This window comes from Gopherus flavomarginatus, chromosome 5 (assembly GCF_025201925.1).
Source record: "Gopherus flavomarginatus isolate rGopFla2 chromosome 5, rGopFla2.mat.asm, whole genome shotgun sequence".
Lineage (NCBI taxonomy): Eukaryota > Metazoa > Chordata > Testudines > Testudinidae > Gopherus > Gopherus flavomarginatus.
In genome coordinates, this window is record NC_066621.1 from 5,965,145 (window position 1) to 5,990,451 (window position 25,307).

The 25,307-nt window shown below is 57.8% G+C and overlaps 1 protein-coding gene across 4 annotated transcripts; it reads right to left on the minus strand.

Moving 5' to 3' along the window:
- Positions 1 to 329: 329 nt before the first annotated feature.
- Positions 330 to 24,123, minus strand: FNBP4 (formin binding protein 4). Of its 4 annotated transcripts, none has more exons than XM_050956711.1 (17): positions 23,983 to 24,123; positions 19,856 to 19,948; positions 17,903 to 18,039; positions 17,433 to 17,622; positions 16,901 to 17,048; positions 16,695 to 16,815; positions 14,093 to 14,425; positions 12,792 to 13,002; positions 8,995 to 9,110; positions 8,264 to 8,368; positions 7,466 to 7,599; positions 6,310 to 6,488; positions 5,336 to 5,649; positions 4,146 to 4,290; positions 3,785 to 4,044; positions 2,848 to 3,005; positions 330 to 1,402 (listed from the first exon to the last, which is right to left on the minus strand). In XM_050956711.1, the coding sequence occupies exons 1-17, from the start codon at positions 24,101 to 24,103 to the stop codon at positions 1,312 to 1,314; spliced, it is 2,856 nt and encodes a 951-aa protein (XP_050812668.1). In that variant the 5' UTR covers positions 24,104 to 24,123; the 3' UTR covers positions 330 to 1,311. The 4 variants fall into 4 exon arrangements, with proteins under 4 accessions (XP_050812668.1, XP_050812667.1, XP_050812669.1 ...); XM_050956710.1 differs by having other exon boundaries at positions 8,995 to 9,113; XM_050956712.1 differs by lacking the exon at positions 23,983 to 24,123 and adding an exon at positions 20,663 to 20,770 and having other exon boundaries at positions 8,995 to 9,113.
- Between the last annotated feature and the right edge of the window lie 1,184 nt (positions 24,124 to 25,307).

Consider the following 25,307-nt stretch of genomic DNA (forward strand, 5'->3'; position numbering starts at 1 on the left):
AGAACCCATAACAGACACACAGCCTTAGTTACGGGCCCTACTGTACAGGCAACAGGGTGTCAGAGGTGGCATCCAGCCTCCCCGATAACAGATTCCCAGGCATGGCTGAGCCGGTATCAATTGCTTTAGTGCACCTGTGGACCAAGAGCACCTGTCCGTTCAAGTCGGACAGATCCCCCTTTGCTGCTGAGTTGGCAGAGGCGGTGGCTGGAGGAGCTTGAGTCACCCAGAATATAGCTCCACCATGTCCCCCCCTAGCCCGACTTGCAGGCACTGCCCTGCACCCAAGTGCACTCTCCGCCCCACGCCAAAGTACAAGGACACGCAGGTTTGAAGTATAAAAAGGGATTTTATTCACGTTTATGTACAAATTTACAAAGCCAAAAACTGGAGAAATACAAACGGCTGGAAACCCGAGCTACCTTCCCTTCTGTAGGAAGAAAGTGACTTTTACCTGATTCTGAGCCAAAGAAGGGGGGTGAGGGGGAGGCGCTTAACAGGGACAAAAGCTACTTTCGCTGAAATCAGGGGACTGATGGGGAGCGAAAGGAGGTGGGGCCTAGAACAGGGTAGAACTAGAGAGCAAACAACAATGCTTTTCTGCGAGTGGCTCCTGACACATGGCCTTCCACCACCTCTCAGCTGGTCCGCAAATATGTCCAAGGGCAGACCAAAGGTCCAGGCAATGCGGACTTGTTTAGTCTCTGCACTAGGGCCTGCACAGACAGCCCTGGAATCGAGTGAAGGGCTCGTCTGGGCCACTGGCTGGCTCTGACGGAGGAAGTGCACGCGCAGGTTCCTACTCGGCACGGGACAAAGCTGCTGCACCTTCGGGCCAGAGATGCTGGGAATGGCAATGCCAGGAGGCGTCCGAGAGAGCGAGGTCTGAAAGCCAAGGAAAAGCCGCCTTCTCCTTAAAGCGCAAGGGGAAGGGCAGGGTTCTGAGCTAGGCTCAGCTCCACCAGCCAGGCCAAGCGTGGTGTGGGGGGCAGGTCCACCTGGTGCAGTCACTGCCAGAGCCCAACCCCAAAACGGACGATTATGCCCAGCACACCCCCGCTGTGCCAGGAGGAACCGAACAGCGAGCACAAAGCCCGTCAAGGCCGCCCATTACCTAACAAGCCTTTCACATCCCGGCTCCCACCCTGTGAGGTCCCAGTCTAGGGGATCGCTGCATCAGCCCATTCAACTGAAACCGGATGCCCCAAACAGTTACAATTTATTAACAGTTGTATCTGTAAGAGGCCCTAAACTGTACATGTGGTAAAAAAAAAACAAAAGAAAAAAAAAAAAACCAACAGTGCCGATGCCTCATGTGCTTGAAGTGGTTTTCCTCCGCTTCAGCCGTGCTCGCCAGTCTTCCGGCAGGGCCTCGAAATTGGCGTTCCTCTCCGCCATGCCACTGTGGGGACAAAGGGCACCTCAGAGCCTCCGGGCACAGCTTGTGCAGCCCACCCTCAGGGGCCTGATCTTCCCCTGGCAGGGGGTGGGGTGGGCTCTGCGCAGAGGGGATGTGCACACAATACAAAGTTCACAGAGCTGCCTCTGACGCAGAATGGCCAAAATCAACCCTCCAGAGAGCATCAGGAGTGTGTCGGCAGGACGCTGGCCATATGCCTAAGATCTCCTGGAGCCGCTAGGAGGTGCTGTGCCAGGGAGCAGTTCTGGGGGCTGGGAAGGATTCAGTCAAGCGCTGTCCCCTTGCTGCTGGGAATCCCCACCCCTCTCACTCAATGCATGACAGGTCAGGCTTCCCCAGTCCCAGATCTGATGGGAGGATCCAGCTTCCCCTCCCTTCCCCCTGCACACATACCTCTGCCCCCCTCACCGGGATGGGCAGAGGGGAGAAGTTTCTTATACACATCTTCAGAATGGGGCGTTCAGGCTCAGGCAGCCACTGGAAAGACCCCAGGGGAGGAGCGGGAGTGACCACGAAACTCAACTCATGGGAGTTTTGTAAATGCAGCAGTGGGAGGGACTTAGCCTGTACCACCCAGCTCACTTCAGGGTGGCTGCAGGCTGCAAATCCAGCAGGGTCTTCTCCCTCCTCATGCCCTCTCACCCTGCCTTCGTGCTTCCTAGGCCCCACTGCTTTACACTGAGAGCCCAAAGGTGCTGGCCAAGGACCCTGCCCAGCTTGGGGCTATGGGACAGCTGGTCCTACACACTGGAAGGGGAGCTGAGGGCTGCAGTTAAGTAGGTGACATCATGAGTCAGCCGCCACGCTGTGACAGGCGGAGAACTCCGGCTCGCCACAACGTGGGGTAAGTGGCCCAGCAAGGCAGTGCTGTCCCCGAGAGGAGGGGCCAAGGGCAGTGGGCTCTCCACTGGCCTGGCCTGGCAAAGGGGGATCTGCTAGAGGAGCTAGATTTCCAATGAACGGGGCAGTCACCCGGGTCGAGAGCACTGCTCGCGCGGGCAGGCTGATCCGAGGGGGAGTGCTTGAGGGTGCCCTGGAGATAGGTGAAGGGCACCAGGAACTGCCTCACTAAGGCATGAGCAATAACCATTCACAGCTATTGGGATAGCCACAGAAAAAGAACCACACCCATAATAACGGCAATTGAGAGGCCAGGCCAGCGAGAGGCTCTCCTGGGGACTGTGGCACAGAGAAAGGCGGCGAGGACCCCAGAGCACAGCCATGCTGCCCTGTCCCGGGGAAGCTGGCTCTGAGGGGACGAACACTCCCTCCTCAGACCTCTCTGCTGACGCTGCCACCTGGGGGGGCTGGCTGGTGCCCTGGCTGGGGGTGTAGCAGGGACTGGATTACGAGCAGGTGCAGAGGGCTCCCGAGGAGCAGGCTCCTGGCCCCTCCCGGTCACCCCCAGCCCCTCCCGCCCGGCATACCTCACTAGCTGCTGCTGCTTCCACTCCTCGATGCGCTTCTGAGAGGTGAGCTCCCGGTCCTCCTCGCTGGAGCTGGAGTTCTCTTCCTCATCCAGCTCCCGCTGGATACTCTGCCACTTCTTCACCAGCGACGGCATCTTCGCTTTCCCCTTCTTGCCCTGCGCACGAAGAAGGGGAAGGGTTGGGACCACGCAGGTGGCACTGTGGGCACAGGGGAGTGCCCATCCCCCACAGAGCCAGGGCAGGAGGGAGGAAGGCAACATGGACCCAGCCACAAGGACGGAGGCAGAGTGTGTGGGGAACAACGGCCAATGCTTGCAGGGGGGCACGTTACTCTGCTCCAGTGGCTGGCTGGGAGAGAAGGGGGAATGATCAGCGAGAGTCAGGGGCGGGCACAGGCCCTGCCACACACTACTATATTACCGTAGTGCCTGCAAATCGCAGGTCAGGGCCCTGCTGTGCTAGGAGATGGACATTTATTAGGTGTATTACAGCAGCACCCACAGTCCCAGTCAGGGACAGGGACACAGTCCCCCCTTCATGCTGGAGGAGCCCCAAGAACTCTGGGGAAGCGGTGTGTCTAGCTACCGCCAGCGAGAGAATGAGCTTCCCTCAGTCACTTCAATGCTGACCAGCAGCAGGCCCTGCTAACCCAGCGCTGGCCCCACGCAGCCCCGGGGGCCGACCTGCCGCACACTAGGGGAGCCACTGCCCAGGAACAGGGGCAAGCTGCCTGCAGCATCGGCCCTTCACTCAGGGACTCCAAGGTTCTCCACACATCAGCCAGCCTCCCTTTACAGACAGACAATCAGAGGGAAGCGACTTGTCTCCCAAGGCCACAAGGTCCTGACTCTTCTCTCACTGCCCGCACCCACCTGGCAGGCACAGCTTCCCCACAGGCCCGGCCTGCCCAGGGCAGCAGTGAGCCCACTCCTACCTTGTCCCTCCTCCCCTTGCGAGGTTTCTCAGGAGGCGGTGCTTTGGTGGTTGGGGGAGGTGGAGGTGGCGGCTGCGGCGGTGGAGGGGGAGGCGGCTGCTCCGTGGCCCCCTTGGCAGGCAGGGCTCCTCGTGCAGGGGCTGGCTGTGCCATGGTGGCTGCGAGCCCAGTGGGCACGGCACACTCCGAATAGCTCATGATGGCTGGCGTGGTCACGCCCAGGTAACTCGGTTGGAGACTCAGCCCCATGGGCTGAGGGCCTGCGGACACAGCAGAGAGATGGAGGTTGGCACATCCCTGGCAGCCCCCGCTACAGACGCTGCTCTAGCCTTGGGGAGGCCACTCCGGGGCTGGTACTCACTGGCTGCCATGACGGGCTGACTGTAGAGAACAGGACAGCTGCCGATGGTCGCTGCTCGCTGCATCAGCCCCGTGCTCATCTCACCGGCTTTCCTCTTCTGCGGTTTAGTGGTGAGGGCGGCGGAGGCGCTGCCTTCGGAGTTACTCTGCAGGCAGAGGGGGCGGGCAGTCAGGGGGCTGGACTGACTCCTGACCAGAGACCACATCTCCACAGCCCCTCTGCTGAGCCAGCCAAACCCAGTGTCCCTCGGACAGGGGCTCTCTCTGGCAAGAGGATGTGCCCACTTGAGACAGCCCCAGGCAGTGCTGAGCCTAGGCCTGGGTGACCCAGTGATGGGCGGGTCCCACCACTCTGTTGGCTGCCGCACTGACCTGGCTTGGGGGCCGCACTGCCCCCCATCACCCTGATGCAGCTGGCACCCACTGCCCCCTCCAAATTCCTAGCCACCGGCAGCTCCTGCAGAGTTAGGTCCTGCTTCAACTGCTGCCCCCACCCAGCCCTCCTGTCCCTTGCACGGCCACTCCCGAGAGCAGCCGAGTGGGCTACTAGCACAGAAGGGCCTTGGAACTTGCACGCCTTTGGTCTGCGGTTTAACATGCCCCTGCCCCAGGAGACCAATGGATTCTCTGCCTCGTGTGGGGGAAACATGTTGAACTCCTGGAAGAGGAACCATTTCACAAGGGTGAAATCTCCCCGCAGAAAATACGAGGTTTAGGCTGTTCTAGAGCAGCATGGCCTTGGGAAGGAGCCGGACAACTCACTATGGAACGCTTTGCCCCTTATCCATTGCAACTCCACTGGGCTCCCCTTCGCCGGTTCACAGCACAGAACCATGACACGCCCAATGACCTCTCTGCCCACTAAAACTTGACCTTTGCTCCCCCCAAGATCCAGGGCTGAGCAGCATCCCAGGACCAACTCCTTTCTACCGCGTCTTGGGAGGGACCTTGGCAATGGCTTTTGGAGCAGGTATATCATTCATGTCAACCTTCTCTCCCAGGACTGGGAGGGGGGGAATGCAGAGTTGCTAGGCAGCTAGCCCTTACCCATGGGGTGACAGAGGCTTGCCGCAGGAGGATACAAAGCAGAGCCACTAGGAAACACGCCCAGCCGAGCGATGCCAAGCTACCTGTCACACAGCACACCCGATCCTATGCCCGCCCCGGGCAGCAGTCACTCCCCGCCCTCACCTGGCTGCTGGTGACAGCTGGGCGGAGAAGCGGTTTCAGAGGAGCATCCTCCTCTGTTCCTGGGGCTGGTGGTTCTTCGCTTTCCTCATCCTCCATCTCCACCTCCTGGATCTCTCCGTCCTCTCCAGGAGGCGGTGGTGGCGGCGGGGGTGGCGGTGGTGACTCTGGTGGAGGTGGGGGAGGCGGAGGCACCTCCAAAGGCAGAGGGGGTTGGAGCACGGGGACAGAAGACTGAAGAAGAGTCCAAAATGGAGTGAGCGGCACAAGGGATGTGGCAGGAACTTGGCCGGAGAAGGTCTCTTTGCTGAGAGGGCCTGAGGAGACACATTGGTGCATGCCGGACAACCCACCCTGGAACTGCGCCTGCCACAACCCACCCATTCCTCTGCTCAGCTGCGCTGATCCCCTCCCCCAAGGGGTAGCCTGCTTCTTGGCAACTTCAGTGGCAGGGATGCGCAGTGCCCGTGTACGGCGCACCACGGGCTCACTGCCCAAGCTGTAGGGCAAGGGACTGCGTGCCCTGAGGCTCTTGGGAAAGCGAGTGGCAGTGCAACTCCAGCTGCCCCGGGCACAGTGCCTCCCTTCTGGGTTAACTCCATCCACAGCTCAGCCACTCTCCTCGGCTAACGGAAACCTGGTGGCGCGTCAAGCCACCGCTCACTGGCGGCAGAGGGACCCTCTTCTCTTTCTCTGGCTCACAGAAGCTTGTTCTGGCCCTATCAACCACCATCGGGACCCCTCATCACCTTGCAGACTGGCCCTCGCACCTCGTTACAGACAGCAAGGGACTGGCCAATGGTCAGACAGCAAATCCAGGGAACTGAAGCCAGGTCTTGTTAGTGGTAGTGCTCTAACCACTGCACCATCCTCGGTACCAGCAGCTCTCCACCATCTGCTAGCCACGCTCACCCTCCCTCTAGCCAGTCCACAGTGCTTCCTCCTCCCTCATCTCACAGCCCGGGGCCCCCCAGTACCTGTGGAGTTCTCCACCGTGGAGTCACCACCGGACTCAGCTTTCTCCTTCGGAGCTGGTTTGGGAACAGCTTCAGCTTTACTGTCCGGGGCCTGCCCATCCTCTTCCTCCTCGCCATCCGGAAACTCCCACTGAGACTCTCCTGTCTGCTCGTTAACATAGAAATAGCGCCTATGGTCCCTAGATCACAAGAAAGAACAGACGGCTTTACGTTCCCTCCCCTGCAGCGACACGCAGACATGGGCCTTTCCCGCGACAGCGCTGGGCTCTCACCGGGAAGCCCCTTTTCTACCGGGGCTGCCATTCACAAAGGCAACAAACAACTTTGAGGAGGGAGGCAGGAGGTCAGAGCTAGCTCACTCAAAGCTGTTTGCATTGCTGGCTCTGTGAATCCAGCCCCGAGCCCTCCCCTCCAAGAGAGAAGGGCTGGGAAAGCAGGCTAATGTTCACCGGGAGGGAGGAGGGGGGAGGGCGAGCTCTCTCTAGGAACAGGACTGTTAGGAACTGCCTCCGGAGTACAAAACAGGGAGCAGCCCAATTTAAGCAAGGCGGCTGCTCCCGCCATGGGCTGTCGAGGTCCCATGCATAATACTCTTGGTGTCAAACATACAGTGAACGCTAGAGAGAGGGAGAGGCTCTGGGAGCTGAAAAACAAAAGAGCAAACATTTCAAACAATGAACAAACAATCCAGAAAAGCCAAATAGAAAAAGAAATGTTTGGGTCTGACCTGCCAGTAGGAGACAGTAATCTTGTGCTTGGTTCCCATCCGCAGCCAGGGGGGCTCTCCTGAGGGTCAGCGCTGTTAGCCGGAGTAGAGATCCAGAGGTCCTGTAAAGTGCACAGAGCTCTCGCATGCGCGACCCCCCGAGCCCGCCCTCCTCAGCGCAGCTACACTCGGGAGAGTAAAAACCAGCTCTGTCCAATCACCGACCCAAAGCCATTCCAAACACTTTTTTAACAGGGATTTTTTTGGTCTCCAATTTGGTGGCTGGCCCAAACTCTGTGAGTGCCAGAGGTTCTCTGCCTGCCCAGCACCGCTAACTGCAGCTGCTCTCAGTCTCCGGATAGATGTCGCCAACGTCGTCAGGTGGTGATGGTCACAAATCATGTCTGAGAGGTCAAAGGTCAAAGGTGAAAAGGGGAGAAGAGTGCGTACCTGTCCCAGTGGCAGGACCAGCCTTTAGGGGTGGCGTTTATTTCATACTGTTTTAGCTGTTCGGCTGCATCTTGCAGTTTGCGTTTGAGGTAGTTTCCATTGAGAGCTCCTTCGCGCCAGTCTGCAATCCGGGTCTAGAGCCAGCAAGCGGAGAAGCTGTCACACTTCAGGGTCCATTTTGGTCAATTTCAGTCAGGATTTTAAAAATTGTAAATTTCACGATATATTGAAATCTGAAGCGTCATTTGGTGTAACTGTAGGGGTTGACCCAGCTCTGAAGGCAGCAGCGCAGAAGTAAGGGACGCATGGTATGGTATTGCCACCACTACTTCTGCACTGCTGCTGGCGGCAGCACCACCTTCAGAGCTGGGTGCCCGGCCAGCAGCCTCTGCTCTCTGGGACACCCAGCTCTGAAAGCAGCACAGGCAATATCAGGACATCCTGACAATAACCTTGTGATCCCCCTCAAAAAACCCTCTTTTGGTTCGGGACCCCCAGTTTGAGAAACGCTGGTCTCCCCCATTAAATCCATATAGTATAGAGTAGAAGTACACATAAGACCATATTTCACAGGGGGAGACAAGATTTCATGGTCTGTGATGCATTTTCATGGCCGTGAATTTGGTAGGACCCTACCTATGGATGGTGTTGGGCAAGGACACGGACCAGTCCTGTCTGGGTGGGCTGGGGGAAGGACTCAGACAATGAAGAGGGACATTGGTTAGCTGCCTGGGGCTTCCAGCACTCAGGAAATAGAAGGATGTTTGATTCCCGGGGATGCACACAGGCTTCCATTACCTCAGTCTGCAACAGCAGCATGTGGAAGTTGGACATGGATTGTCTGTTGATGCCCAGGAACTCCAGTTTACTAGTCAGGGTATTTGCCAGCTCTCCAATCTGAAACTGTCGAGAGACAGGGCACACAAGGGGTGAGGATCGGCTCACAGGTCCCAGAGGCGGACTGCCAGCGCTCACGCAGCTATGCCCCTGCTCCACTGAGTGGCTAAGTGCAGGCGGGGGAGGTAGAGAGACGGTGCCTGTGGGCTGTACAGAGTGCCTGGCTCAGAACCTGCCTCCCCCAATCCCAGCATTCTGCAAGTGGAGCCATTTCATTCTACTCAACAGGGAACAAGCCTGCCCTGTGATGAGCTAAGAAGCCTCCTCCATCTCTGACCTGGAGGAGTTACACTGGAATGGTGGGGAAAACACCACCACCACCCAGCCACTGCCTTCTCCACACCCGCTACACTGCTTGTCAGGAGCAGAGAGACGAGCAACACTCTCATACCCAAACCCAGCTCCACTGTTGTCCCCAAACCTCCAAATTCCCACTTTCACCTGGGGCCGACGCCAGAGGGCCACCCAATGGAGGGCTCCAGGGCTCCACGGCCATGCTCCAACCCCGACATGGCTCCCTCAAGAGGATGGGAGGGAATCCGGGGTCACCCTGCTTTCCCCCAGACAGAGACACAGCTGTGACCCAAACACTAGTCAATACCAAATTCTTCCTTCCCCTGCTGCCCACTCACCTTTATGTCCTGCTCCTCTTCTTCTGCTCTGGGCGCTCCCTGCGCTTTCACTTTGTCCTGGACCTCCTCTGGCTCCAGCTCTTTGTCTGATGTCTCCTCAGCTGCTTCTGCACTCGCTGCTGAGGGAGAGAAAACACAAGACCTTCCTAACTAACCGTTCCCACAGGGCAGTGCAATCGCCACCCACTGCATGGCCCCCCCATCAGTGGGCAGCCGTGGGAGGGAGTCAATTCAAAAAGCTCGGCCCTATATGGTCCTATTTTAAAAGTTCAGGTCTGGCCTGGGCTTCCCAGGCAGACTCTGGCCTCAGAAGGGACTGGGAGCAGGCAGAGATTTAATCCTTGCATTTGAAGAGGAGCAGTAGGCGGCACCCTCGTCTGTTCCTTTATCATTTGCAAAGTAGGGCTTTTTTCCCCATTAAGAATCCAGGTCCTGGCTAGGCCAGAAAACTAAGTCCATGTCTACACTACAAACTATGTCAAACTAACTTGCATCGGAACATAACCACTGTTAAATCGCGTGTGAGCGCATACTTGGCTCCTTGTGTTGGTGGTGCGCATCCTCACCAGGAGTGCTTGTACTGATTGTGTTGTTGGTGTGCGGCACTGTGGGACAGTTCCTGAAAGCCAGTTACAGTCGACGTAAGCAATGCAGTATCTACACTGATGCTGCGTTGACCTAGTCACATTGACCGTGACTCAGCACCGCTCGGAGCGGTGGTGTTACTAAATCGGCGTAGAGACGCACTGACGTCGGCGGGAGCCAAATTTAAGTAAAGACACTTCCACAGCTAGGTTGACACGAGGCAGGTTACATCGACCTAACCCTGTAGTGTAGGCCCAGTCTAAGACAGCCAGCAAGCTAGTTCACACCTATTTCACTGCAGTCACCGATTAATAGGGAATACAGGACAACTTTGCAGGAGTCATACAGAGCTGAGCTCCCGATACACATCCCACCCACAGCCCTGCTCCGGGCCCACTGCAGCCAGGCAGACAAAGCTCCCAAAATCCCTAAGGGTGCGTCGACCCAACAAGCAAACCTGTGGTGGCAGCGAGCCTCAGACTCTGGGCTGATGACTTGGGTTCATGCTACGGGGTTAAGAACAGCTGCACAGACATTCCCATAGAGGATGAAGGCCAGCCTCCGGGACCCTACCCTGTGGCCAGCTTCAGCCTCAGTGGGAATGTCTACACAGTTATTTTTAGCACCATAGTGAGAGCCCAAGTCATTGACCCGGGATGAGACTCTCAGAGCATGTTTTTTGTTGGGTAGACATACCACGTTCACCAAGCCAGAAGGCAAACCTCACGCAGCCCTTCCAGTTCATCAACAGGAGTTTAACTCCGGTGACTAATTAATGGGGAAAGGGCACTGTCGTTAAAGATTCAACCTCAACCTCCTTCCATCAGAGTGCGAGACCTGCCCGAGGAACCCTCCAGCCCAGGCAGCAAAGGCCTGCAAGAGAGCAGGGGACGCCCCCAAAGGGAGAACGAAATCTCAGTCAAATCATCTCTAATCTGTCTCTTACTCTGTGCAGTACCAGTCACAAGGCCGGATACTGGCTGGAGCTTTTGGGTGTTTGTGTAATACAGACACCAGTCACCTCTTAGGATGGCACGGCTGGAACCTGTTCTCACCCGAGGATGGCTTTACAGCACCACGCAGGCCCAACCCTCCCCACCAGCAGGGCCAGGCAGCTAGGAGAGGGGCCGCTCCCCTTAGGAAGGGAGAAGGGCTGTTTCTGGGGCTGGACAAACCCGCAGCTCAGCTATTGCACAATCTCAGTTCGCACTATGAAGCCTCCCTGGCCTGAGCTGTTCAGCAACGCTCAGGCCCCTGCAGGGTTGTTTCCATTCAGAGGAGAAATCGAGAACACCAACCAGGTCTGTGCTTTGGTGCAACCCTGTTTACCTGCAAGGAATGGACACGGAGTCCTGTTCCCTGAACACAGAGCTCACAGCTTCCTCGCTGCCCAAAGAGCATCTGTGCTCCTGTCCAGGGCCTTAGTCTCTAGGCGATGAGGTGGGTTTTTCCAGCTATGACCATCACCACTGTCAGAGCTGAGGGTCCGGGTGTGGGGATCTGGGAGTCCCCTGGACCCTCATGGAATGCGCTCTCAAGCCAAGGCAATGAGCGGAGGCCTGACAAGGCCTGCTCTAGCGCACAGTCAGCCACAAACTCTCCTCCGTCAGCCCATCTCATTCCACCATGAGCCTGAGACCCTCCTACTCCAATCCCCTCTCACCCCACTCCATGTGAAGGCCCCACAGCAGCCAATGGCTCTGCTTTCCTCCACTGCCTCATGTCCCTAGACCCAGCCAATAGGACATTTATCCCCTATTGTAGAAGATGGTCCCTAGACCCTCCAGAACAGCTCTCCGCCCTTCCATGGCTTGGGAGGCAGAGTCGGACTGACCAAGGGGTGACGGTGGGGGAGGGAGGCCCAGCCAGTCAGCGACAGAACGCACGTGCTGCTCTGCCACAGGATAGCAGGACAACCCTGGACAGGGCTCGTACTTCCCTTAGTCATTATGGTAAGGCCTAGGAACCAGCTGAGATCATGGGACCCCCGGGCTAGACACTGTACATTCACAGTAACAGACTGTCCCTGCCACAAAGACCTTGTCAGCCACATTGAGAGAATCCGTAAGGGTGCTCTGGACCTGAAGCCAAAAGTCCTTAGGGGCATGGTAGGGAATTGGTGGTCCAGTCAGTGGGGAACAAACCAGATGCCTGATCCATGGGGTGCAGCTGCCCATGACAGGTGCTGGGGGGAAGGATGACAACAATCTGTGGGGAGCCGCTGTCCATTGCTGGGGGAGGGGGGGGGAGAAGAGGAGGGGCGAGATCCACTGGCCATAGCTGTCCATGGCAGGGGCCATGGGGGCCGATCTGTGGGGTGCAGCTGCCCAGCATGCTGGGAGCTGTGAAGCCAGCGGTCTCCATGACAGAAAAGGGGCTCTGCGGAACTCAAGGCCAAATTGCCCAGGAAGAAGTTAGAATCCCAGCCAGACAGCAGGAAAGCAGCCCGCCCCATTCAGAGGTGGGACAGACAACAGATTTGAGACATATGCTGATGATCCTATAGCCCCCAGATTTTTTCCAAAGGCCTTGGACCCATCACACAGAACAGAGCCTTGAAGCACCCCACAGGACTGCTGGAGGCAGATGGGACATACCCCCAAGCACCGTCAGGAACAGATGCTTGGTGGCAAGGCCGTCCACAGCTGCCAGGCTCTGCGGTGCAGTGCGAACCCTGTATGGCTAGTGCTGATCAGAGCTCAGTGCAGACCCTTCACAACCACCCAGCTCTACGAACCGATACAGCGAAGGCAACCTCCGTCCCAAGAGCCAGTTCTGAACTGCTCCCATCACCCCGTGTGCTCCTCGAGAGCAGAGCCCAGCGCGAATACAAAATTTGTATCCACACCTGATCCGTGGGCTGCAAAAGTGGTCCACAAATATCCGCATCCGTGGATATGAAACAGTTATCTCCAGATTTTCTGGGCTCAAAGTGCCAAGAGTGCTCCTCCCTGTAGAGGACATATGCAGAGCCCCCCAAGACGACATTCATTGCTAATAACCCAAGCATTACCACTGCTGGGCTGCAGGGAGAGGAAAGAGCGCAGCCCGTGCCCTGCCTCCTCCAGACAAACCCTCGAGCTGACAACCCCTGCGATATGAAGGAGGAGCCTGTGCTGAACACTGCGACTCGGTGCACGAGGGTGCAGGTCTCCCTGCAGTCACTGGCTGGGAAGCAAGGGCCTTGGCCCAGGAGGCGTCTCTCAAATTACCTGCTTCCTTGATTTCTGGAGTCTCTCGGCCAGTCTTGCTAGAGCTGCGGCTGGTGGACTCTGGGCTGGCAACCCCAACAAAAAGCTTCCACTTCCCTTGCATGGAGGCCGGCTTGGGCGCTGTGTCAAGAGATGCTGACTGGCTCCCGTCTGAGAGCGGGCTGGAACCCGAGACACTGCCATCTCCCTCCTCCAAGGCTCGCAGCTCCGCCTGCCACAAGACCAGAGGGTGAGCACTCACAGAAGGGGAGGGGAGGAGGGCAAAGCCTTAGGCGGAGCTGCACCCTGCTGACACACAAGGAGGTGACCTCACGACAGAGGAAGGCCAGGCCAAACCTGAGTGGGGCTGCGACCCCCTGCGCCAGGTCACCATGCCCAGAGCAGGAAGCCAGGCCCAGTGGGTCACCAAAAAACAGAAAAGGTGCAGTTGGTGGGTTGCCCTGGTGAAAAGTCTAGGAACCACTAGCCTAGGTTGTCATGAGCCCCACTGGCGGATGTCACATCAGCCTGGCACAAGTGTGCCCCTGGCGAAGGGGGGTGGTAATAATGGAAACCCTGAGATTGGTCCCCCGGATTAGGGACCAATCCCTTTCCCAGAGAGACTCTTTTCAGAGCCTTCCATCCATTGGCAATTCTCTCCGACTGGGGAATTGAAAACAGTGTCAGCTAAAGAGACAGGGGCTCACGAATCACCTCCCCCCGGATTTCTACATGAAATGCTCAAGCCAATGCTGCTCCCTGGGACTCCAGTCCTGCTTCCTGCTGCAGGGGAGCACAGCACTACACTTCAAATTGAGATCAACCTAGCTACGGTGGCCGGAGGTGTGAAAACCACCTGCCCCCTAAGCGCTGTGGGTATGCCAACCTACCCCTGGGTGTAGACATGACAAGGTCAGCAGAACAACACTTCCGACAACCTAGCAACCACCGCGGGAGGGGGGAGGGGGGCGGAGAGAGTTCCTCCAGTAATGGAAAAACCCCTTCCATTGCTGTACAATGCGTCCACGCTACAGCGGCACAGCTGCAGCAGCACCGCAGGGCCTGCAGTGTAGACATGGCCATGCGGTCATTCTGCCGGAGAGAAGAGCGTCCTGTGTGGTGTCTCCCTGGACACTCTGCCCCATAGGTGATGGGAGGCAGCCCCTGAATCCCCACCCAGTCCCTGGCACAGACCACACAGGGGCTGGGTGGCGATTGCGACTAGGTTTTCTCTCGGCCCGCCTGGACTGTTAATGGCACAAGGGTTCCCTCCAACAGCAGCCCAGCAGCACCTGCCCCCTTTTCCCCCAGCTGCCACTTACCTTCTTCCTCTCCAACACCATCTCCAACTCCAGTGTGTCCTGCTCCTCCTCGCTGCTCTCCCCTGACTGCACCACGCTGCACAGACCCTCCTGGGAAGGGTCTTCCAGAGCATCCCTGCAAGGGTCCTGCTCGTCAGCAGCCACCGACGCTTCCCCCGCAGCCATCTCCTCCGCTAGCACCGGCTCCACCTCCTCCTTACAGATCACCTTCCTCCTCCAGCGCTCCTCTTCCTCCTTCACCACCTCAGGGACCAGCGGAGCCAGCAGGGACGCCGCCACCCCCTTCTTCTCCTCTTCGCTGCTCGAGAGGGCCTGGACGCCTTCATTCACCTCCTGCAGGACAGACAAGAGTCACGGGCTCTCCCCAGCTCCAGAACTGCCTCTGCCTGACAGCCCGAGGGACTCTCAGACAGCAGCAGGGGGAGGAACAAGATTCCCCTGTAGAGATCCCTGCAGCGAGGGCCTTTTCCCAGCCAGTGATTTGCAGCAATCCAGGAACGGCCAGTCTCCAGCCTCTGATACCAGCCAGTGCCAGGGGCTTAGGAGGAAGGTGCAAGAACCCTGCAGTGGACAATTCTGGAGTAATGAGCCTCTAGGGAAAGTATCTCCCTAGCCCTGTCAGTGAGAGATTCGGTACTTAACCGTTGTCACGGAGTGTGGGGGAGTCAGGGCCCTGCACTCCCCATTTCCTGCGGTTCACCGTGACTCTCAGCCAGTCAGAAAGTTTATTAGATGACAGGAACACAGTCCCAAGCAGGGCTTGTAGGTACAACCAGGTCCCTTTGGGGGGCAAGGATCATAGACCCCAGACTTAGGGTTCCCTGCCTCTTCCCAGCCAGTCCAAAACTGAAACCAAAAACCTCTCCAGCAGGCTCTCTTCCTTAGTCCAGTTTCCCGGGTAAAGGTGTTGACTTCCCCCACCCCCCTTCCTGGCTCAGGTTACAGGCTCAGGTACTGTCCCTCACCTAAAGTCATCCCCTGCTTGCCCACCCCCATGCAGACAGTTCCTACTGCATCACAACCCGCTGTATCCCACACAGCAAACACCCGAGTTATGGTCCATCCCTTCTGAGACCCTAGGAGCTGCTGGCGTCCGGGGTGCGTTGCGGGCCTGCAAGACCCAAACATCAATGGGACCTGGTGTACGGAGACTTCTTCTTAGCAAGGGACTCCTGAGTGTGGCCTGGGAGAAGGGGCTACTGGGATCATCTGGCCCTCCTCCTCTTCCTCACCCCCCACAACGTCCTCTCTAAGCTGGACAGCTGCAGCCCTTGCAGACCCTTCCCACGGATGTTTTTCCAGACTCTGATCACTCTCATCGCCTGCCTCTGACCCGTCTCCTTCATGAGGCGGGGGACCCAGAACTGAACACAGGCCTCCTGGGGAAAGCGTTGATCCAGAGGGGCACTAGAAGATGGCCAGTAGTTTTTATTCTCTTACCATGCAGCCAGATACTCTACGTGGCCCCCTAGGCACGGCACGCCCTCCCTGAACTCCTCCATAAAACAGCAAGCCTGTCCTCCTCCAAACTCCGCCTCCCACCAGGGATGTTATACAGGGGGGACAGTGCAGACGGAACACTTCCCAGCCACAAAACCAGGGGCACAGTCAGGGACTCCCCCGGGCAGCGCACTCAGAAAGAGAATACACGCTTCTCTGCATGATCAACCTGGGACACTCAGTGCCACAAACTACCTGTCAGGCCAAGAGTCTGGAAGGGTTGGAAAGAGGAGCAGGGGTTTCTCTGGAGGGCAACAACCAGCCTCCAGTTATTGGAAGACACTGTCTCTGTGGGCAGATTGGCCCATCACTGCCTCGTGCAGGGCTCCTTGCACCTTCATCAAAGCAGAGGCTCCTAGGCTTTGTCCGTCCAATCCGGCACAGCAAACCCTGAGCTCCTCCTCTCAAAGTGACTCCTTGGCCTGGCATCATCGTAGTCACCGGGGCAGCTCTCAGGGTGCGTGCAGAGCGAAGGCCGCCCACATGGCTCCCGATAGCCTCGCTGACTCGACGCAGCTCCGGCAGAGGAAGCGGGAGTCTCTCTGTGCTGCTAGCCAGGTATCACATACTGCCCACTGCTGCACTGTGCCAGCCCCACAGAGGGAATCGGCGCCCAGGTGAAGCAGAAGTTCCCAGTGCTCAGTACTGCAGGATGCACCCAGCAAGGCAGCCCTTGCTTCGGAGCCTGAACAGCCCCTCTACCCGATCCAGTTTTCATTCCCACACCCCCAGGCCCCTCCAGCAGGTGCCCATACAAGAGCAGAGAATGCCCAGCTGGCATGTTGAGCTTCCCTTCTGCAGGGGTAAGAGGAGCACCAAGTGAACACAGGACCCATCGGGGCCTTTCCTAGGCAGAATGGCACTTGGAGCACGCATCCCACCACTAGAGCAGGATTTCCACCCAGGGAGGCGGGGGTGGGGAGCCTGGCCTCAGAGACGCCCAGCTGTCCAAACTCTGGCTAGCTGAGGCTCCTCTGGGCTCTCTAGCTCCTTCCTGGCCCCTCTGTTCCCTGGGAGCCTAGGGCGAGACCAGCCTGCAGCGTGGGAGAGCGTCTCATTGAGATGTTCTGCAGGAATGAGGCAAGGGGTGACTCCCACTGACCTTCTTCACCTCTCGCTTGGGGAGGATGGTCCCACGGCTAATGCTGGCAACAGCGACCCCTTTCTCCTGAGGATAGACGTCTGCAGCCACCAGGAAACTCCCATCGACACCTGCCACAGAGCTGGGGAGGGAAAGCAGAGGCTGTGATGGGCACATACCAACAGGCCGCGCCACACTCCCATGCTCCAAAGGTGGCCGGGCCTCACCTGGGCTGATAGCGCTGCAGCCCCTGGACCTGGGTGGCGAGGTACTGTGGCAGCTCCCAGGTCACCTCGTTGGTCCGCGTGTTCCAGTAATAGTAGCAGCCAGTGTTCTCATCCCAGACCTCCTGCCAGTCTCCCATCTCCACGCCCACTGAGGGAAGAAAACCAAAGGCTGTGAGTGAGCAGGATGCCCCTAAGCCCGCCGCCCGCCGCCAGGCACCATGGCCCTCTCCACGTGCCTCAGGAGACAGAGACCCCACCGTCTGTCCCTGCACTCACCCCACGCGCCAGCCACTCACCAACAGCCCTTGGAAGACACAAACCTGTGTGTGTTGGCCACTAAGTGTTTCATTCTTGGGGCTACAGCACAACATTCATCTTCTGACATCACAGCTAGAGAGAACGCGGCTGTTTCCAGGCAATGAAAGGGACACGGGGGCTGGCGTGCTGCCAGGGATGGAGGCCCCCCCTAGCGACCCGGCTGGAATGGCTGCCTGCACGCCCTGGGGCAGACGAACCCGGCAACAGAGCTCACCTCCTGCCAACGAGCACTGGGTGTCATACTGCCACTCCGCCGGCTGGGCAGAGCCCGTCCCATTCGCCGTAGCAGAGGGATGGCTCGAGGCAGACTCCTTGGGCTCTGGGCGCGGCGGAGTCGGCGGGGGCGCGGCAGAGGCACCAGTGGATCCAGCAGGCTGGGGCAGAGCTGTAATGGCATCAATCTCCTTTGAAAGCACAAAACATTTACAAATTAATTGAAGCCCCAGATTTGGGGCAATCTGCGTACTCCCCTACACATAGAGAGCAGTCGCTACCCCAGGTGAGTCCTTCAAACTCAGCAGCCCTGGAACCCTGACCCCGCCCACCAGCTTCATCCTCCACCCCCCTGCCTTCCACCCCAGCAAAAGCACGTTTGCCCACTTTTCTCCACAAGCATGGCTCAGGTTGTCAGAAGGTGGTGACCCTGGAGCCCTGCCTGAGACCCAAGGCAGGTTTTCTACTCACTGCCAGGAAGTTTGCCAGCGTGCTGTCAATGTCTGTTGAACTGTTGCCATTTGCATCTTTGGACAGCACTGACTTCTCAGGTGCCTCTCCCTCCTCGTCATCACTGTCTGCGTATGCACCGAGCAAACATAAGCCACCTAGGCAGAGGAGAGTTACCAGTGAGAGTTTCCCTCCACCCTCGGCTGCCTGGGTTTAGAGCAGAGGACAGAGAAAATATTTCAAATGCAATCTGTGAAACAGCCATCTGCCAGGATTCACTGAGCAAACTCAGAATGCCACGCAACACACACGCAGCTGTTCTGGAGGCGCAGAAGAGAGCAGAAATTGCTCACTGGTTTTGGGCAACTGAACACCACACATACTCTGCTTCCAAGCTACAGCTCTCTTGCCAGTTCTCACCTCTCACACCATGTGCACAGGGAGAGGCAACAATCCCAACGTATGCAGGAAGCATCACTGAGCCATCGACACAGCCTGCTCCTCTGAGACGATGATCATTACTCATACTGTGGTACAACACACTGAAGACGTGGTCTCTGCCCCAAAGGGCTTACAATCTCATTTAAAACAAGACGCAACTTTGCAACCATGGAGGCTAGAAACTTGCTATCCTGAATGTGCCACGTGGATCCCACACACCCCTACCAGACCTCTGCTTTGGAGACTGAAAGGTCACCGGGAACGCCCTCCTAAGTACTTATTTGGGGCAGTCCAGAATGTGCCAGCACTGTACGATTTAAAGCTTATCAAGATGATTGTTGTGAGCAGGATTACAAATCAGGAAAGCCAGTTGCCTATCCCAGAGTTGTAGGTGTTTCAACTATTTAACTACTGACTAAATCTGAAAAGTAGCAAAACAGATTTAACGCTCCACAGGTTGCTGGAGCTCAGTGAGCTAAATCAGGCATAAGCATGGGACTGCTGTAAATGAAAAAAGCTCTCTGCCAGCAACCTTTCCACTGAGATGGAGCCATTCCCTCCAGGTGCCATCAGAGCACATGGCTCCGGATTCCAACCTGGGGTGTTTAGCTCAATGATGCGCACAAATTCCAAAAGCCGGCTCCCTGATGGGCCCTACAGGTGAGCACAGAGAGGGGGGGAAAACAATTGTATCTGCCCCTTATTTTGTTTCATAATGGTCACTAACGAGGGGCCTGAAGAGTTTCTTCCACTCGCTCTTCATGTTACAAGTCCAGGTCCCTGGAAAAACCAGCTAGACAGAAGAGTCTACGGAGGATTAGTGGGTTTGACACTTGAACCTAACTGAGGCCTGGTCTGCACAAGGATTGTATATCAGTAAAGGTTATGTCTCAGGGGTGAGAAAAATTCACACCCCTGAGACGTATCTATACTGACCTAATTCCTGGTGTAAGCGGAGTTAGGACGATGGAAGAGTTTTTCCACTGACCTAGCTATGGTGACGGGAAACCAATCTCTTCCCCCCCCTTCGCCCCAATCGCTGTAGTTAATGTCTACACTGCAGTGCCATTTTAAGCACAGACATACCCTGATTGAGGTGGGAAGGGATTTTTATTCAAGCTGCATGAGACTCTGAGTGACCATAACAAAGCCAAAGAGTTGGAATAAATATCTGGCTAAAGACTCAGCACCTCCATATCATCAATTTAGAGCTGAGGAAGATCACAATCTGCTGAGTCATCTGTGAAATCCTTCAGTGCAAACCGGAAAACAAGACCTGACATCCCTGAGCCTTCCACGGCAAAGCACAAGCAAGAGGCATTTGCTCTGAATGATCTGGTAACGCCTCCTTCACACACAAACGGACCAGGGCCCAAACACCATGTCTGCCTTTGCCAGCTGCCTTCCAACGACAACACGCTGCGCTTAGCGCGTCCGGCGCCAGACAGACACAGACTTGGCTGCTTGCCCTTAGTAACTGCAGGCTGAGCTAAAACCTAGGGAGAGCGAAGGGAGGAGAAATGCCCCACCTACCTGTTGGCTTGACAGCTGCCGGTCCAGCAGATGCAGTCATTTGGGGCGGGTTTGGAGCTGTTCTGGGAACCTCCCCAGCCACCTCGAGTTCATCTGGGCGAAGGAAGGAAAAGTGACAGTCACTTCAGTAACTCGCATCCAGGGAAGAGCCTCTGCCACCAAAGGAAGCTGGGGAGGGGAACTCCTGACTCCGGTTTCTCAGTAAGCACTGCGGGGGGGTAATACACCTCCCCCACCACAAACAGCAGCTCCATACGCTCCCCTGGGATGGTCACTGCAACTTGTCCTGGGGAGGCACCCGCAGACTCTGCTCACAGTCCTAGGGTACCACCCAGACAGCACAGCCCCAGCCCCCAAACGATTACAACCGAACCTCACATGACTCAAGTGACCGAACCAAGCACAGGGGAGGGAGGAGGAGGGTAATAAAAAAAACCAGCAGCTACGCATGGCAGCAACGGGCCGTGTGCACAACGGAGCAGCTCAGACTCACTGCCAAGTTTTCTCTTTCACAAATAAAAATCAGCTCTCTCCAAGACTCGTGGGCCGGCCAATTGCTTGTAGGCAGTAAGTCTTAAGGAGGTAAGTGGAGGCAGAGCAGGTGCACGACAGCCAGTCGTGGGAATGACCCAAAGCAGGAAAAGGGACAGCCTGTGCCCCAGGTGGAGCCAAGAAGCTGCAGGCTGTTCTGGGGGCAGACAGCACAGCAGCCTCCCCATCCTGTGCCCCTGAGCAGCTCCAGCACTACCACTGCCCAGCTGCTAATCTCTCCAAGGAAATTCCCCAGAGACCATTCTGCTCAGTCACCTGCTACACAGGAAGCCCCCAGTTTAGCTGAGACCAGACTACTGCTGGGCAGGAGCCCGGAGCCCTGAGCACCACTCCCGCCATGGAAACTCCCAGAATGCTGTGCCACTGAGTCCTGGCTCCTGCCCAAACCAGGCAGGAAGCCCAGGCCTCAAGCTCTGCACTCGGTCCCTTGCGTCACTGCGCTGAACGCGTGGAGGCCATTGGCACAGAATTCGTTTTAACAACTGTATTTTAAGATCTTTAATTTCCTCTTAAAGCTTCTTTTAGAACAGGGGTGGGCAAACTACAGCCCGTCAGCCACATTCAGCCCATCAGATCATTTAATCTGGTCCTCAGCTCCCGCTAGGGAACAGGCTTGGGGGTTTGCCCTGCTCCGGTGCTCCAGCCGGGGAGCGGGGTCTGGAACTTACCCTGCTCCGTGCGGCTCCCAGGAAGTAGCCAGCATGACCCCCGCCCCCCAGGCTCCTACGGAGTACAAGGAGGTGTGGCCAGGCAGCTCTGTGTGCTGCCCCAGCTCTGCCCTCCAAACCCCTCGGTCCTAGCCCAGAGCTCCCTGCCACAGCCTGTACTCCTCGTTTCTGGTCCCACCCCGGAGCCCACACCCCCAGCAGAGCCCTCACCCCTCCTGCACATCTATCCCCAATTTTGTGAGCATTCATGGCCCGCCATACAATTTCCATACCCCGATGTGGCCCCCAGGCCAAAAAGTTTGCCCACCCGTTTTAGAACCTGAGATTCAGGAAACTGGCAGGGTGGCCCACTGCACAGCTGGACAAGGATCTTTGCTTCCCTTCTGCCAGATACCGACAGGCATTCCAGCGAGGCACCAACTGGGCACTGAGGGAACTAGGAGCTGGGGCTGCCAATGGTGAAATTATCACATTATTAAGGCAAACAGGGCAGAAGACTGTCAGTGGACTCGGTAAGGGAAACCATGGGGTCTGTGGGGAGGGAGGCTGTGAAGTGCAAGAGAAGACATTAGCCTCCACCATGAGAATGGCAGAATGGTCTCCTGGGAACACTCAGTGGGGCTAGATACTGCTTTGCCAGTGACGAGTAGGGTCTGGCCCAGCTGTTCACATGTGTCCAATTCTCCAAGACCTGGTACATCCACTGAGAGCGACTGAGTCAATCTGTTGTTACCCAAGACTGAGCCTTCTGCTCCAAAGTAGAACATGCTGTAATTAAATCTGTGCAGGGCTGCATCCAAGGTCAGATGCCAGTAACACACCAAGCACAAAAAGGGAATAAACCCCAGAGTATAACATCATTGCTATCCTTTCCTGCACCTACCTCCACCATCTACAGACCCTTTGCTCCCAAACTATAACTGCCACTACACAACTCCAAGATGCCATGTCTGCAACAGGTGAAGAATCCAGTCACTCACAGCAGGAGCAAAGGACACAGGGGCTGAGCAACTGGAAAGAGATGAACACAACTAACCACCACAACAGCTTCCACTCCTACTTTTGAAAGGCAGAAACAGCCCACACTGATCAGACAGACATAGGCCAAACAATAAACAAAAGCATCAGAGAGCTGTGAGGACGTAAGAAAAAGCCCTGCAGGCCTGCAATCCAATAAAGAAACCCCTAAATAAATATGATGCACCAACAGGCTACCAGAGATAACCTGACCCATTAGACCAGCGGTTCTCAAACTTTTGTACTGGTGACCCCTTTCACATAGCAAGCCTCAGAGTGCAACCTCCCCCCATATAAATTTAAAACACTTTTTTATATATTTGACACCATTATAAATGCTGAAGGCAAAGTAGGCTTTGGGATGGAGGCCGACAGCTCGCAACCCCCCATGGAATAACCTCACAACCCTCTGAGGGGTCCCGACCTCCAGTTTGAGAAACTCTGCATTACTGTATGGCAGCACCCCACTATTCAGGCTGAGATCAGCAGCCCTGTGTCCATCACCCTGCCAGCCAGGGCTATGACACACACATAGACACCCACCTAATGACCCCATACCTACCGCCCTGCCAGTGACAGTTACAACACACACAGAAACCCACCAAGCAACCCCGCACCCTGCCAGCGAGGGCCACAACACACACTTAGCGAACTGCTCAGAGACCCTGCATCACAGCCAGCAAGGGCTAGAATACACACGTAGAAATCCAGCCAGCAGCTCTGTGTCCACTGCCCTGCCAGCGAGAGACAGAATGCAATATAGAAACTTGACCAACCATGGGGCAGAGACGATTAACAATCACCTTCTGGGGCCATTCCTACCAGCAGTGTAATAGACAGGAAACATTATTAGCTCTTTTGGGAGCTACGCATTTCAGTTTCAGTTAGTTTCCCCAAACCATTTTTTTTTTTTAACCATTACAGCACTGACTTAACCAAACACCCATTGCCCCCAGTGCCACGAAGCACTAAACCACACACGCCTCATGTAACCCCTGGTGCTGGCTGGATGAGATTGAATTTCCAGCATCTAAGGCCAAACTGACAGCCTGAGGGGACTTGGGGTGATCCCCACCAATCCCCATACCCTGAGCCCTGCTGGCAGGGCAGGTCCTGTCCCTCCAGGGCCAGCCACCCCTGAGTGGTCAGGACAGATACAGCATCAGGTGGGGTCCGGGCCGGGCCCACACTGCACAGCGCTGGCACCAGAGGTGGACAGGCCCTGCCGGGGAGGGGGCTGCAGGCTAGGATGGACAAAAACACCCAGGGCATCACCCCCCACCCCTCTGGGACCCCCACCCTGGCCCTACCCCCCTCGGAGAACCCATCGCAGGCCTGCCTCCCTTCCCCAGACACCCCCCGGACCCTGCCTCCCTATACACCCCCTGGCCCTCGGCCCCTCCAGGTCACCCCCCCCGCCCCTGGGCCCCTCCCCCAGACACCCCCCGACCCTGCCTCCCTATACACCCCCTGGTCCCTCTGGGATACCCCTCCTGCCCTAGGCCTCTCCCCCCAACACCCCCACCCCAGCCCTACCCCCCTCGGAGAACCCATCGCAGGCCTGCCTCCCTTCCCCAGACACCCCCCGACCCTGCCTCCCTATACACCCCCTGGTCCCTCTGGGATACCCCTCCTGCCCTAGGCCCCTCCCCCCAACACCGCCACCCCAGCCCTGCCTCCCTTACCCCCGGCCGTGCCTCGGGACCCTCTTCCGCCCCCGGGCCCCTCCCCCAGACACCCCCCGACCCTGCCTCCCTATACACCCCCCGGCCCCTCCAGGTCACCCCTGGGCCCCTCCCCCAGACACCCCCCAGCCCGCGCCCGCCGGCCAGGCCGCAGGCCCCAGGCTCCCGCAGCCGGCGCCGCCCCCGTGGCCCGCCCGCTCCCTACCGGCTTCCGAGCCCGAGCTGACGTCGGGCGGGGCCGGCCCGTCGCGGGCGGCGCGGGGCCCGGGCGGGGAGAGCTGCAGGATGGGCCGGCGGCCCGGCGCCGCGCGACCCTTCTTCCCCATGGCGCGCGGGGCGGCCTGGGCCGGGGGCGGGGCGGCGCGCGATGGCGCGCGGGGCGTGTGACGACGCGGCGGGGCGGGGCTGGGAGTGTGTGACGACACGGCAGGGCGGGGCTGGGGTGTGACGACACGGCGGGGCGGGGCTGGGAGTGTGCGGCGACAGGGCAGGGCGGGGCCGGGGTGTGACGACACGGTGGGGCGGGGCTGGGAGTGTGTGACGACACGGCGGGGCGGGGCTGGGAGTGTGTGACGACACGGCGGGGCGGGGCTGGGAGTGTGTGACGACACGGCAGGGCGGGGCTGAGGTGTGACGACACGGCGGGGCGGGGCTGGGAGTGTGCGGCGACAGGGCAGGGCGGGGCTGGGGTGTGACGACACGGAGGGGCGGGGCTTGGCCAGAGCCGGGTGGCCATTGGCGGGGGTAGGATCTGTCACTGCTCTGACCTAGAGCCTGAGGCTGCAGGGGACCTGCCCTGGCTGGGACCAGCCCTGCGCTGCCCAGGTCCTGTCCCGGTTTTACAGGGACAGTCCCGATTTTTGGGTCTTTCTCTTATATAGGCTCCTATTACCCCCCACCCCCGTCCCGATTTCTCACTCTCGCTGTCTGGGCGGCCCGGAGCCCGCACCCCGCGCTGGGGGGCTGCAGGCAGCTGCTGGTGCAGGCTGAGACGGGGGCTTTGGGCTTCTGGGACCCTGCAATACAGCCCAGGCCATTGCCCAGTTTGCTGCCGGTTGGCCCCTGGCAGGTTGGTGGGTCTCCTTGCCTCTCCCTGTGGCAGGTTAGCAGGATTCCAGTCTACTCTGCCCAGCCCTGGTGCAAGGACCCAGGCAGCGGCCGGCCTGGAAGCCAGAGCTGGAATCTGCCTTGCAGCCAGGGAGTAGGGGAAGCCGGAGGCCTAGGCAGGTGAGCTGGGCTACCTAGAGAAAAGCCCAGGGACATGAGCTGATGAAGCTAGGTACCAGCAGTCACAGATCCCCAGTCCCGTGCTCTGGTACAGCTCTGTAACAGTCCCTGGGAGGAGCCCTTCAGTGCATCAGCCCCCCTATGGTCACACTCTCTCAATGGGATAAGCCCCTTGGCTTCACTGCCTCCTGGGACTGGACCTCTAAGCCTGCAGCACCCCTGCTTCACATCCTGAGGTCCCATCAGTGAGTCCACCTGAGATGGGCACCTGAGGAAGACTTGCACACCCAAAAGGAGCAAATG